At 38.1% G+C, this 13,428-nt stretch overlaps 1 protein-coding gene across 2 annotated transcripts in view; it reads right to left on the bottom strand.

Annotated features, from left to right (window-relative positions):
• LOC141056181 (prominin-1-A-like) overlaps positions 1-13,428 on the bottom strand; it is a 98,538-nt gene that overhangs the window by 40,599 nt on the left and 44,511 nt on the right. For both annotated transcript variants that reach the window (XM_073552885.1, XM_073552886.1), the window contains exon 8: positions 10,635-10,828. In XM_073552885.1, coding sequence (XP_073408986.1) covers positions 10,635-10,828 — 194 coding nt within the window. The remainder of the gene's footprint in view (positions 1-10,634; positions 10,829-13,428) is intronic.

The following is a 13,428-nucleotide window of genomic DNA, read 5'->3' as shown; positions in this document are numbered from 1 at the left end:
AATAATAGGTGAATGCAGTATATATAGTAATGGAGGTGAATGCGGTATATATAGTAATGGAGGTGAATGCGGTATATAATAGGTGAATGCGGTATATATAGTAATGGAGGTGAATGCGGTATATAATAGGTGAATGCAGTATATATAGTAATGCAGGTGAATGCGGTATATAATAGGTGAATGCGGTATATATAGTAATGGAGGTGAATGCGGTATATAATAATAGGTGAATGCGGTATATATAGTAATGGAGGTGAATGCGGTATATATAGTAATGGAGGTGAATGCGGTATATATAGTAATGGAGGTGAATGCGGTATATAATAGGTGAATGCGGTATATATAGTAATGGAGGTGAAAGTGGTATATAATAGGTGAATGTGGGATATATTGTAATGGAGGTGAATGCGGTATATAATGGGTGAATGCGGTATATATAGTAATGGAGGTGAATGCGGTATATATAGTAATGGAGGTGAAAATGGTATATAATAGGGGAATGCGGTATATATAGTAATGGAGGTGAATGCGGTATATAATAGGTGAATGCGTTATATATATTAATGGAGGTGAATGCGGTATATAATAGGTGAATGCGGTATATATATTAATGGAGGTGAATGCGGTATATAATAGGTGAATGCGGTATATATATTAATGGAGGTGAATGCGGTATATAATAGGTGAATGCGGTATATATAGTAATGGAGGCGAATGCGGTATATAATAGGTGAATGCGGTATATATAGTAATGGAGGTGAATGCAGTATATAATAGGTAAATGCGGTATATATAGTAATGGAGGTGAATGCGGTATATAATAGGTGAATGCGGGATATATAGTAATGGAGGTGAATGCGGTATATAATAGGTGAATGCGGTATATATAGTAATGGAGGTGAATGCGGTATATAATAGGTGAATGCAGTATATATAGTAATGGAGGTGAATGCGGTATATAATAGGGGAATGTGGTATATATAGTAATGGAGGTGAATGCGGTATATAATAGGGGAATGTGGTATATATAGTAATGGAGGTGAATGCGGTATATAATAGGGGAATGCGGTATATATAGTAATGGAGGTGAATGCGGTATATAATAGGTGAATGCGGTATATATAGTAATGGAGGTGAATGCGGTATATATAGTAATGGAGGTGAATGCGGTATATAATAGGGGAATGCGGTATATATAGTAATGGAGGTGAATGCGGTATATAATAGGGGAATGCAGTATATGTTGTAATGGAGGTGAATGCGGTATATAATAGGTGAATGCAGTATATATAGTAATGGAGGTGAATGCGGTATATAATAGGTGAATGTGGGATATATTGTAATGGAGGTGAATGCGGTATATAATAGGTGAATGCGGGATATATAGTAATGGAGGTGAATGCGGTATATAATAGGGGAATGCGGTATATATAGTAATGGAGGTGAATGCGGTATATAATAGGTGAATGCGGTATATATAGTAATGGAGGTGAATGCGGTATATAATAGGTGAATGCGGTATATATAGTAATGGAGGGGAATGCGGTATATAATAGGGGAATGCGGGATATATAGTAATGGAGGTGAATGTGGTATATATAGTAATGGAGGTGAATGTGGGATATATTGTAATGGAGGTGAATGCGGGATATAATAGGGGAATGCGGGATATATAGTAATGGAGGTGAATGCGGTATATAATGGGTGAATGCAGTATATATAGTAATGGAGGTGAATGCGGTATATAATAGGGGAATGCGGTATATAATAGGTGAATGCGAGATATATAGTAATGGACGTGAATGCGGTATATATAGTAATGGAGGTGAATGCGGTATATATAGTAATGGAGGTGAATGCGGTATATAATAGGTGAATGCGGTATATATAGTAATGGAGGTGAATGCGGTATATAATAGGTGAATGCGGTATATATAGTAATGGAGGGGAATGCGGTATATAATAGGGGAATGCGGTATATAATAGGTGAATGCGAGATATATAGTAATGGAGGTGAATGCGGTATATATTGTAATGGAGGTGAATGCAGTATATAATAGGGGAATGCGGTATATATAGTAATGGAGGTGAATGCGGTATATAATGGGTGAATGCAGTATATATAGTAATGGAGGTGAATGCGGTATATAATAGGGGAATGCGGTATATAATAGGTGAATGCGAGATATATAGTAATGGAGGTGAATGCGGTATATATAGTAATGGAGGTGAATGCGGTATATAATAGGTGAATGCGGTATATATAGTAATGGAGGGGAATGCGGTATATAATAGGGGAATGCGGTATATAATAGGTGAATGCGAGATATATAGTAATGGAGGTGAATGTGGGATATATTGTAATGGAGGTGAATGCAGTATATAATAGGGGAATGCGGTATATAATAGGTGAATGCGAGATATATAGTAATGGAGGTGAATGCGGTATATATTGTAATGGAGGTGAATGCGGTATATAATGGGTGAATGCAGTATATATAGTAATGGAGGTGAATGCGGTATATAATAGGGGAATGCGGTATATAATAGGTGAATGCGAGATATATAGTAATGGAGGTGAATGCGGTATATATAGTAATGGAGGTGAATGCGGTATATAATGGGTGAATGCGGTATATATAGTAATGGAGGTGAATGCGGTATATAATAGGGGAATGCGGTATATATAGTAATGGAGGTGAATGCGGTATATAATGGGTGAATGCAGTATATATAGTAATGGAGGTGAATGCGGTATATAATAGGTGAATGCGGTATATATAGTAATGGAGGGGAATGCGGTATATAATAGGGGAATGCGGTATATAATAGGGGAATGCGAGATATATAGTAATGGAGGTGAATGCGGTATATATAGTAATGGAGGTGAATGCGGTATATAATAGGTGAATGCGGTATATATAGTAATGGAGGGGAATGCGGTATATAATAGGGGAATGCGGTATATAATAGGTGAATGCGAGATATATAGTAATGGAGGTGAATGTGGGATATATTGTAATGGAGGTGAATGCAGTATATAATAGGGGAATGCGGTATATATAGTAATGGAGGTGAATGCGGTATATAATGGGTGAATGCAGTATATATAGTAATGGAGGTGAATGCGGTATATAATAGGGGAATGCGGTATATAATAGGTGAATGCGAGATATATAGTAATGGAGGTGAATGCGGTATATATAGTAATGGAGGTGAATGCGGTATATATAGTAATGGAGGTGAATGCGGTATATAATAGGTGAATGCGGTATATATAGTAATGGAGGTGAATGCGGTATATAATAGGTGAATGCGGTATATATAGTAATGGAGGTGAATGCGGTATATATAGTAATGGAGGTGAATGCAGTATATAATAGGTGAATGCAGTATATATAGTAATGGAGGTGAATGCGGTATATAATAGGGGAATGCGGTATATATAGTAATGGAGGTGAATGCGGTATATAATGGGTGAATGCGGTATATATAGTAATGGAGGTGAATGCGGTATATAATAGGTGAATGTGGGATATATAGTAATGGAGGTGAATGCGGTATATAATAGGTGAATGCGGTATATATAGTAATGGAGGTGAATGCGGTATATAATAGGGGAATGCAGTATATATAGTAATGGAGGTGAATGCGGTATATAATAGGGGAATGCGGTATATATAGTAATGGAGGTGAATGCGGTATATAATGGGTGAATGCGGTATATATAGTAATGGAGGTGAATGCGGTATATAATAGGTGAATGCGGTATATATAGTAATGGAGGTGAATGCGGTATATAATAGGTGAATGCCAGATATATAGTAATGGAGGTGAATGCGGTATATATAGTAATGGAGGTGAATGCGGTATATAATGGGTGAATGCAGTATATATAGTAATGGAGGTGAATGCGGTATATAATAGGTGAATGCGAGATATATAGTAATGGAGGTGAATGCGGTATATATAGTAATGGAGGTGAATGCGGTATATAATAGGTGAATGCGGTATATATAGTAATGGAGGTGAATGCGGTATATAATAGGTGAATGCGGTATATATAGTAATGGAGGGGAATGCGGTATATATAGTAATGGAGGTGAATGCGGTATATAATAGGGGAATGCGGTATATATAGTAATGGAGGTGAATGCGGGATATATAGTAATGGAGGTGAATGCGGTATATAATAGGGGAATGCGGTATATAATAGGTGAATGCGAGATATATAGTAATGGAGGTGAATGCGGTATATATAGTAATGGAGGTGAATGCGGTATATAATAGGTGAATGCGGTATATATAGTAATGGAGGTGAATGCGGTATATAATAGGTGAATGCAGTATATAATAGGGGAATGCGGTATATATAGTAATGGAGGTGAATGCGGGATATATAGTAATGGAGGTGAATGCGGTATATAATAGGGGAATGCGGTATATAATAGGTGAATGCGAGATATATAGTAATGGAGGTGAATGCGGTATATATAGTAATGGAGGTGAATGCGGTATATAATAGGTGAATGCGGTATATATAGTAATGGAGGTGAATGCGGTATATAATAGGGGAATGCGGTATATATAGTAATGGAGGTGAATGCGGTATATAATAGGGGAATGCGGTATATATAGTAATGGAGGTGAATGCGGGATATATAGTAATGGAGGTGAATGCGGTATATAATAGGTGAATGCGGTATATATAGTAATGGAGGTGAATGCGGTATATAATAGGTGAATGCAGTATATAATAGGGGAATGCGGTATATATAGTAATGGAGGTGAATGCGGGATATATAGTAATGGAGGTGAATGCGGTATATAATAGGGGAATGCGGTATATAATAGGTGAATGCGAGATATATAGTAATGGAGGTGAATGCGGTATATATAGTAATGGAGGTGAATGCGGTATATAATAGGTGAATGCGGTATATATAGTAATGGAGGTGAATGCGGTATATAATAGGTGAATGCGGTATATATAGTAATGGAGGTGAATGCGGTATATAATAGGGGAATGCGGTATATATAGTAATGGAGGTGAATGCGGTATATAATAGGTGAATGCAGTATATATAGTAATGGAGGTGAATGCGGTATATAATGGGTGAATGCGGTATATATAGTAATGGAGGTGAATGCGGTATATAATAGGTGAATGCGGGATATATAGTAATGGAGGTGAATGCGGTATATAATAGGTGAATGCAGTATATATAGTAATGGAGGTGAATGCGGTATATAATAGGGGAATGCGGTATATATAGTAATGGAGGTGAATGCGGTATATAATGGGTGAATGCTGTATATATAGTAATGGAGGTGAATGCGGTATATAATGGGTGAATGCGGTATATATAGTAATGGAGGTGAATGCGGTATATAATGGGTGAATGCGGTATATATAGTAATGGAGGTGAATGCGGTATATAATAGGTGAATGCGGTATATATAGTAATGGAGGTGAATGCGGTATATAATAGGTGAATGCGGTATATATAGTAATGGAGGTGAATGCGGTATATAATAGGTGAATGCGGGATATATAGTAATGGAGGTGAATGCGGTATATAATGGGTGAATGCGGTATATATAGTAATGGAGGTGAATGCGGTATATATAGTAATGGAGGTGAATGCGGTATATAATAGGTGAATGCGGTATATATAGTAATGGAGGTGAATGCGGTATATAATAGGTGAATGCGGTATATATAGTAATGGAGGTGAATGCGGTATATAATAGGGGAATGCGGTATATATAGTAATGGAGGTGAATGCGGTATATAATAGGGGAATGCGGTATATAATAGGTGAATGCGAGATATATAGTAATGGAGGTGAATGCGGTATATATAGTAATGGAGGTGAATGCGGTATATAATAGGTGAATGCGGTATATATAGTAATGGAGGTGAATGCGGTATATATAGTAATGGAGGTGAATGCGGTATATAATAGGGGAATGCGGTATATATAGTAATGGAGGTGAATGCGGTATATATAGTAATGGAGGTGAATGCGGTATATATAGTAATGGAGGTGAATGCGGTATATATAGTAATGGAGGTGAATGCGGTATATATAGTAATGGAGGTGAATGCGGTATATAATCGGTGAATGCGGTATATATAGTAATGGAGGTGAATGCGGTATATATAGTAATGGAGGTGAATGCGGTATATAATGGGTGAATGCGGTATATATAGTAATGGAGGTGAATGCGGTATATAATAGGTGAATGCGGGATATATAGTAATGGAGGTGAATGCGGTATATAATAGGTGAATGCAGTATATATAGTAATGGAGGTGAATGCGGTATATATAGTAATGGAGGTGAATGCGGTATATAATAGGTGAATGCGGTATATATAGTAATGGAGGTGAATGCGGTATATAATAGGTGAATGCGGTATATATAGTAATGGAGGTGAATGCGGTATATAATAGGGGAATGCGGTATATATAGTAATGGAGGTGAATGCGGTATATATAGTAATGGAGGTGAATGCAGTATATAATGGGTGAATGCAGTATATATAGTAATGGAGGTGAATGCGGTATATAATAGGTGAATGCGGGATATATAGTAATGGAGGTGAATGCGGTATATAATAGGTGAATGCGGTATATATAGTAATGGAGGTGAATGCGGTATATATAGTAATGGAGGTGAATGCGGTATATAATAGGTGAATGCGGTATATATAGTAATGGAGGTGAATGCGGTATATAATGGGTGAATGTGGTATATATAGTAATGGAGGTGAATGCGGTATATATAGTAATGGAGGTGAATGCGGTATATATAGTAATGGAGGTGAATGCGGTATATAATGGGTGAATGCAGTATATATAGTAATGGAGGTGAATGCGGTATATAATAGGGTAATGTGGGATATATAGTAATGGAGGTGAATGCGGTATATAATAGGGGAATGCGGTATATATAGTAATGGAGGTGAATGCGGTATATATAGTAATGGAGGTGAATGCGGTATAATAGGTAAATGCGGTATATATAGTAATGGAGGTGAATGCGGTATATAATAGGTGAATGTGGTATATATAGTAATGGAGGTGAATGCGGTATATATAGTAATGGAGGTGAATGCGGTATATAATGGGTGAATGCGGTATATATAGTAATGGAGGTGAATGCGGTATATAATAGGGTAATGCGGGATATATAGTAATGGAGGTGAATGCGGTATATAATAGGTGAATGCAGTATATATAGTAATGGAGGTGAATGCGGTATATATAGTAATGGAGGTGAATGCGGTATATAATAGGTGAATGCGGTATATATAGTAATGGAGGTGAATGCGGTATATATAGTAATGGAGGTGAATGCGGTATATAATAGGTGAATGCGGTATATATAGTAATGGAGGTGAATGCGGTATATAATAGGGGAATGCGGTATATATAGTAATGGAGGTGAATGCGGTATATAATAGGTGAATGCGGTATATATAGTAATGGAGGTGAATGCGGTATATAATAGGTGAATGCGGTATATATAGTAATGGAGGTGAATGCGGTATATAATAGGTGAATGCGGTATATAATAGGTGAATGTGGGATATATAGTAATGGAGGTGAATGCGGTATATAATAGGTGAATGCGGTATATATAGTAATGGAGGTGAATGCGGTATATAATAGGTGAATGCAGTATATATAGTAATGGAGGTGAATGCGGTATATAATGGGTGAATGCGGGATATATAGTAATGGAGGTGAATGCGGTATATAATAGGTGAATGCGGTATATATAGTAATGGAGGTGAATGCGGTATATAATAGGTGAATGCGGGATATATAGTAATGGAGGTGAATGCGGTATATAATAGGTAAATGCGGTATATATAGTAATGGAGGTGAATGCGGTATATAATAGGTGAATGCGGGATATATAGTAATGGAGGTGAATGCGGTATATAATAGGTGAATGCGGTATATATAGTAATGGAGGTGAATGCGGTATATAATAGGTGAATGCGGGATATATAGTAATGGAGGTGAATGCGGTATATAATAGGTGAATGCGGTATATATAGTAATGGAGGTGAATGCGGTATATAATAGGTGAATGCGGGATATATAGTAATGGAGGTGAATGCGGTATATATAGTAATGGAGGTGAATGCGGTATATAATAGGTGAATGCGGGATATATAGTAATGGAGGTGAATGCGGTATATAATAGGTGAATGCGGTATATATAGTAATGGAGGTGAATGCGGTATATAATAGGTGAATGTGGGATATATAGTAATGGAGGGGAATGCGGTATATATAGTAATGGAGGTGAATGCGGTATATAATAGGTAAATGCGGTATATATAGTAATGGAGGTGAATGCGGTATATATAGTAATGGAGGTGAATGCGGTATATAATAGGTGAATGCGGGATATATAGTAATGGAGGTGAATGCGGTATATAATAGATGAATGCGGTATATATAGTAATGGAGGTGAATGCGGTATATAATAGGTGAATGCGGTATATATAGTAATGGAGGTGAATGCGGTATATATAGTAATGGAGGTGAATGCGGTATATAATAGGTGAATGCGGGATATATAGTAATGGAGGTGAATGCGGTATATAATAGATGAATGCGGTATATATAGTAATGGAGGTGAATGCGGTATATAATAGGTGAATGCGGGATATATAGTAATGGAGGTGTATGCGGTATATATAGTAATGGAGGTGAATGCGGTATATAATAGGTAAATGCGGTATATATAGTAATGGAGGTGAATGCGGTATATAATAGGTGAATGCGGGATATATAGTAATGGAGGTGAATGCGGTATATAATAGATGAATGCGGTATATATAGTAATGGAGGTGAATGCGGTATATATAGTAATGGAGGTGAATGCGGTATATAATAGGTGAATGTGGGATATATAGTAATGGAGGTGAATGCGGTATATAATAGGTGAATGCGGTATATATAGTAATGGAGGTGAATGCGGTATATAATAGGTGAATGCAGTATATATAGTAATGGAGGTGAATGCGGTATATAATGGGTGAATGCGGGATATATAGTAATGGAGGTGAATGCGGTATATAATAGGTGAATGCGGTATATATAGTAATGGAGGTGAATGCGGTATATAATAGGTGAATGCGGGATATATAGTAATGGAGGTGAATGCGGTATATAATAGGTGAATGCGGTATATATAGTAATGGAGGTGAATGCGGTATATAATAGGTGAATGCGGGATATATAGTAATGGAGGTGAATGCGGTATATAATAGGTGAATGCGGTATATATAGTAATGGAGGTGAATGCGGTATATAATAGGTGAATGCGGGATATATAGTAATGGAGGTGAATGCGGTATATAATAGGTGAATGCGGTATATATAGTAATGGAGGTGAATGCGGTATATAATAGGTGAATGCGGGATATATAGTAATGGAGGTGAATGCGGTATATATAGTAATGGAGGTGAATGCGGTATATAATAGGTGAATGCGGGATATATAGTAATGGAGGTGAATGCGGTATATAATAGGTGAATGCGGTATATATAGTAATGGAGGTGAATGCGGTATATAATAGGTGAATGTGGGATATATAGTAATGGAGGGGAATGCGGTATATATAGTAATGGAGGTGAATGCGGTATATAATAGGTAAATGCGGTATATATAGTAATGGAGGTGAATGCGGTATATATAGTAATGGAGGTGAATGCGGTATATAATAGGTGAATGCGGGATATATAGTAATGGAGGTGAATGCGGTATATAATAGATGAATGCGGTATATATAGTAATGGAGGTGAATGCGGTATATAATAGGTGAATGCGGGATATATAGTAATGGAGGTGAATGCGGTATATATAGTAATGGAGGTGAATGCGGTATATAATAGGTGAATGCGGGATATATAGTAATGGAGGTGAATGCGGTATATAATAGATGAATGCGGTATATATAGTAATGGAGGTGAATGCGGTATATAATAGGTGAATGCGGGATATATAGTAATGGAGGTGTATGCGGTATATATAGTAATGGAGGTGAATGCGGTATATAATAGGTAAATGCGGTATATATAGTAATGGAGGTGAATGCGGTATATAATAGGTGAATGCGGGATATATAGTAATGGAGGTGAATGCGGTATATAATAGATGAATGCGGTATATATAGTAATGGAGGTGAATGCGGTATATATAGTAATGGAGGTGAATGCGGCATATATTGCAAGTTGCCTCTTCAGAGAGGAAGAAGACTTGAACTCTAGTGCCAGCTACTGGAATCCGAACAGTCAATATCGGCCCCTTTAATGAGCTTTTCCACAAGGACAATCCCTTTAAAGTAACTTATGCCATCGCCTAGTAGAAATGGTCAACAAGGAAACACTTTATAAAAAGAGAGGACACAATGTATAAAGTGTAAAAGACTCATGTAAAGCGTTGCATTTATTGCAGTAGTCATAACACCGCTTGCAAGTAACAACTTTTTTCTTTTTAAAACAAATTCTTAACTTTTTGCTTATTAACAGCGATGAGAGAATAAGAGTCCGGTATTGAGCGCCCATCGGGTCTTACTTTATGATGTGGTGAAACAGAACTTACACTCTGGAAGTTGGCGTCCATGTCCAGCTCGCTGACTGAAGGGGCAGAGGCGCAGGAGGTGCCGCAGTTGTTCAGCGTCTGGTTAATGTTATCTCTAATCGTGGTGAGATTGTGGACCAGCTGATGTTGGGCGTCCAGTAAAGCGTTGAAGGAATCGTTGACTTGTCTCAAGGCTATTGCGATGGAATTTAAGTCTATGGGGAAGAAAAAAAAAAAGTGAAAATATTAAACAAAGTACATAAAATACCGCATAGTGCTCCAATAAAACACAACGGCTTTCAATTCAAGGTAAATTTTATATAGCGTCTTATGTTCATCCAACTTTCTTTTAGCTAAAAAGACTTTACATTTATTACATTTAGGACAGGTCATAAAATTAAGTTTGTCCCCTAGTGATAGTTTTGAATGATTCCACGTTCCCAACAATAGAGGGGTCATTTCCTCCTCTTAGAAGTCCTGAAAGCCTTTATACAAAGAGTATTCTTCAGCATCGATGTGCGATACCCGAGTAAATCTCCATATTTCATTACGGGAAACCTGGTCCAGGAGAATTTTTGGGATGATTGACATTAATTCATGAAGTCTTGTAGGTTTGTGATCACCGATTGGGATTCTTTCCCCCTGCATTATTCGAGGGGGTAGGGGGGGCAACCAAAAAAGTGTGACAACACCGACATACAGCTCCTAAACTTGCGCAGTGACCTCAAGGGTTGCGAATGGGACAATCATTCTTGCAAGTACCCAGTACTTCAGGCTGTTACCAGATGCCTTGGAAAGCTAAAGAAAAAAAAACAAAAAACTTATTCTAGAATTAAAAATAATTTGGGAGATGAGCAAATAGCAGAAGAAATAAAAAAAAAAGTGATAAAGCCAAAAAATAGTTTCCCACCGATGGCTCGCAATCACTAAACATAGTGGCTGACCGATACAGAAATTTTTGGAGAGCCGTAAGGGAAGAAACCCTGTAGAGAGGGGGCAACTCGAGGAGGGTTTAGTCACCTTTTTAATAGTTGGGGAGAACCTGTAAAAGTAGTTTGGACCATACAAATGCCACCAGCAAGTAAGAAAGTGGCAAATGCAAAGCCATAAAATGGTGTTGGGGCACCAGGACTTCATGTTCTTAAATGGTGACGCCAAGCAAAACCTTAGAGGAACCATATTTTTTCTTTCCGATGGAAGCCCCCCGTTCTCTGTGTACATCTTTGGTTGGAAACTAGGTGGGCCTTCCGTTGTTTTTGTACAGAGACCCTCTTGTCTGTGCCAGTCTCTACCCAATTATATTGAAGAGATATTGCCCAAATCAGAAGATTTCACCAATCCCCTGGATAAGGAGTAACTTTCTTAGAGATGGATGTCAACATCCAGGACCTCCATATAGCGCAAGATCAGGGCTCTGGGACCCAGAGAACGAGGATCTGCAGCCCTGTCCTGAGTGGACATCGTCTATGGTCCTTTCGGAGAAAGTCAAGCGCCATCATTCCCACTGACAATGAATCCATTTATGGGTTGTCTGCAGAGTCCAGTTCCTTGATCTTGGGATCGTTGGGGGTGCCATCAGTCAGACCCCTAACAATCAGCATGATATCTCCTATTGAATAGGGGTAGGCACGGACAGACTTCACAGGGGAACAGGAGAATCCTCCGGTAGGCCACCCCTGTGAAGAAGTGCTAATGAGCAGCATTATTACACTTGAAACCTTCTTCTGCAAATTGTGAATCATCCATTTAACAAGCTAAATTACTATTACACAGAAGCAAAAGTAAATTTGTGTATTGGGGTCACTTATCTTTGTATGTAGCTGACCAGTGGACCCCAAGAATCAAATGTACCAATATTCAAAAAGGGCTCTAAAAGTGACCCTGGAAATTATAGGCCAGTAAGTCTAACCTCTATTGTTGGTAAAGTATGTGAAGGGTTTCTGAGGGATGTTATTCTGGATTATCTCAATGAGAATAACTGTGTAACGCCATATCAGCATGGGTTTATGAGGAATCGCTCCTGTCACACCAATCTAATCAGTTTTTATGAAGAGGTAAGCTATAGACTGGACCAAGGTGAGTCATTGGATGTGGTATATCTTGATTTTTCCAAAGCGTTTGATACCGTGCCACACAAGAGGTTGGTACACAAAATGAGAATGCTGGGTCTGGGGGAAAATGTGTGTAAATGGGTAAGTAACTGGCTTAGTGATAGAAAGCAGAGGGTGGTTATAAATGGTATATTCTCTAACTGGGTCGCTGTGACCAGTGGGGACCGCAGGGGTCGGTGTTGGGACCTCTTCTCTTCAACATATTTATTAACAATCTGGTAGAAGGTTTACACAGTAAAATATCGATATTTGCAGATGATACAAAACTATGTAAAGCAGTCAATACAAGAGAAGATAGTATTCTGCTACAGATGGATCTGGATAAGTTGGAAACTTGGGCAGAAAGGTGGCAGATGCAGTTTAACAATGATAAATGTAAGGTTATACACATGGGAAGAAGGAATCAGTATCACCATTACACACTGAACGGGAAACCACTGGGTAAATCTGACATGGAGAAGGACTTGGGGATCCTAGTTAATGATAAACTTACCTGGAGCAGCCAGTGCCGGGCAGCGGCTGCCAAGGCAAACAGGATCATGGGGTGCATTAAAAGAGGTCTGGATACACATGATGAGAGCATTATACTGCCTCTGTACAAATCTCTGGTTAGACCGCACATGGAGTACTGTGTACAGTTTTGGGCACCGGTGCTCAGGAAGGATATAATGGAACTAGAGCGGGTACAAAGGAGGGCAACAAAA

This window comes from Dendrobates tinctorius, unplaced genomic scaffold (assembly GCF_039654945.1).
Source record: "Dendrobates tinctorius isolate UK_male_01 unplaced genomic scaffold, ASM3965494v1 ptg000196l, whole genome shotgun sequence".
NCBI classification, from domain to species: domain Eukaryota; kingdom Metazoa; phylum Chordata; class Amphibia; order Anura; family Dendrobatidae; genus Dendrobates; species Dendrobates tinctorius.
Note: the sequence above shows the minus strand (reverse complement) of the source record. Positions and strands in the feature narration are given on the sequence as shown.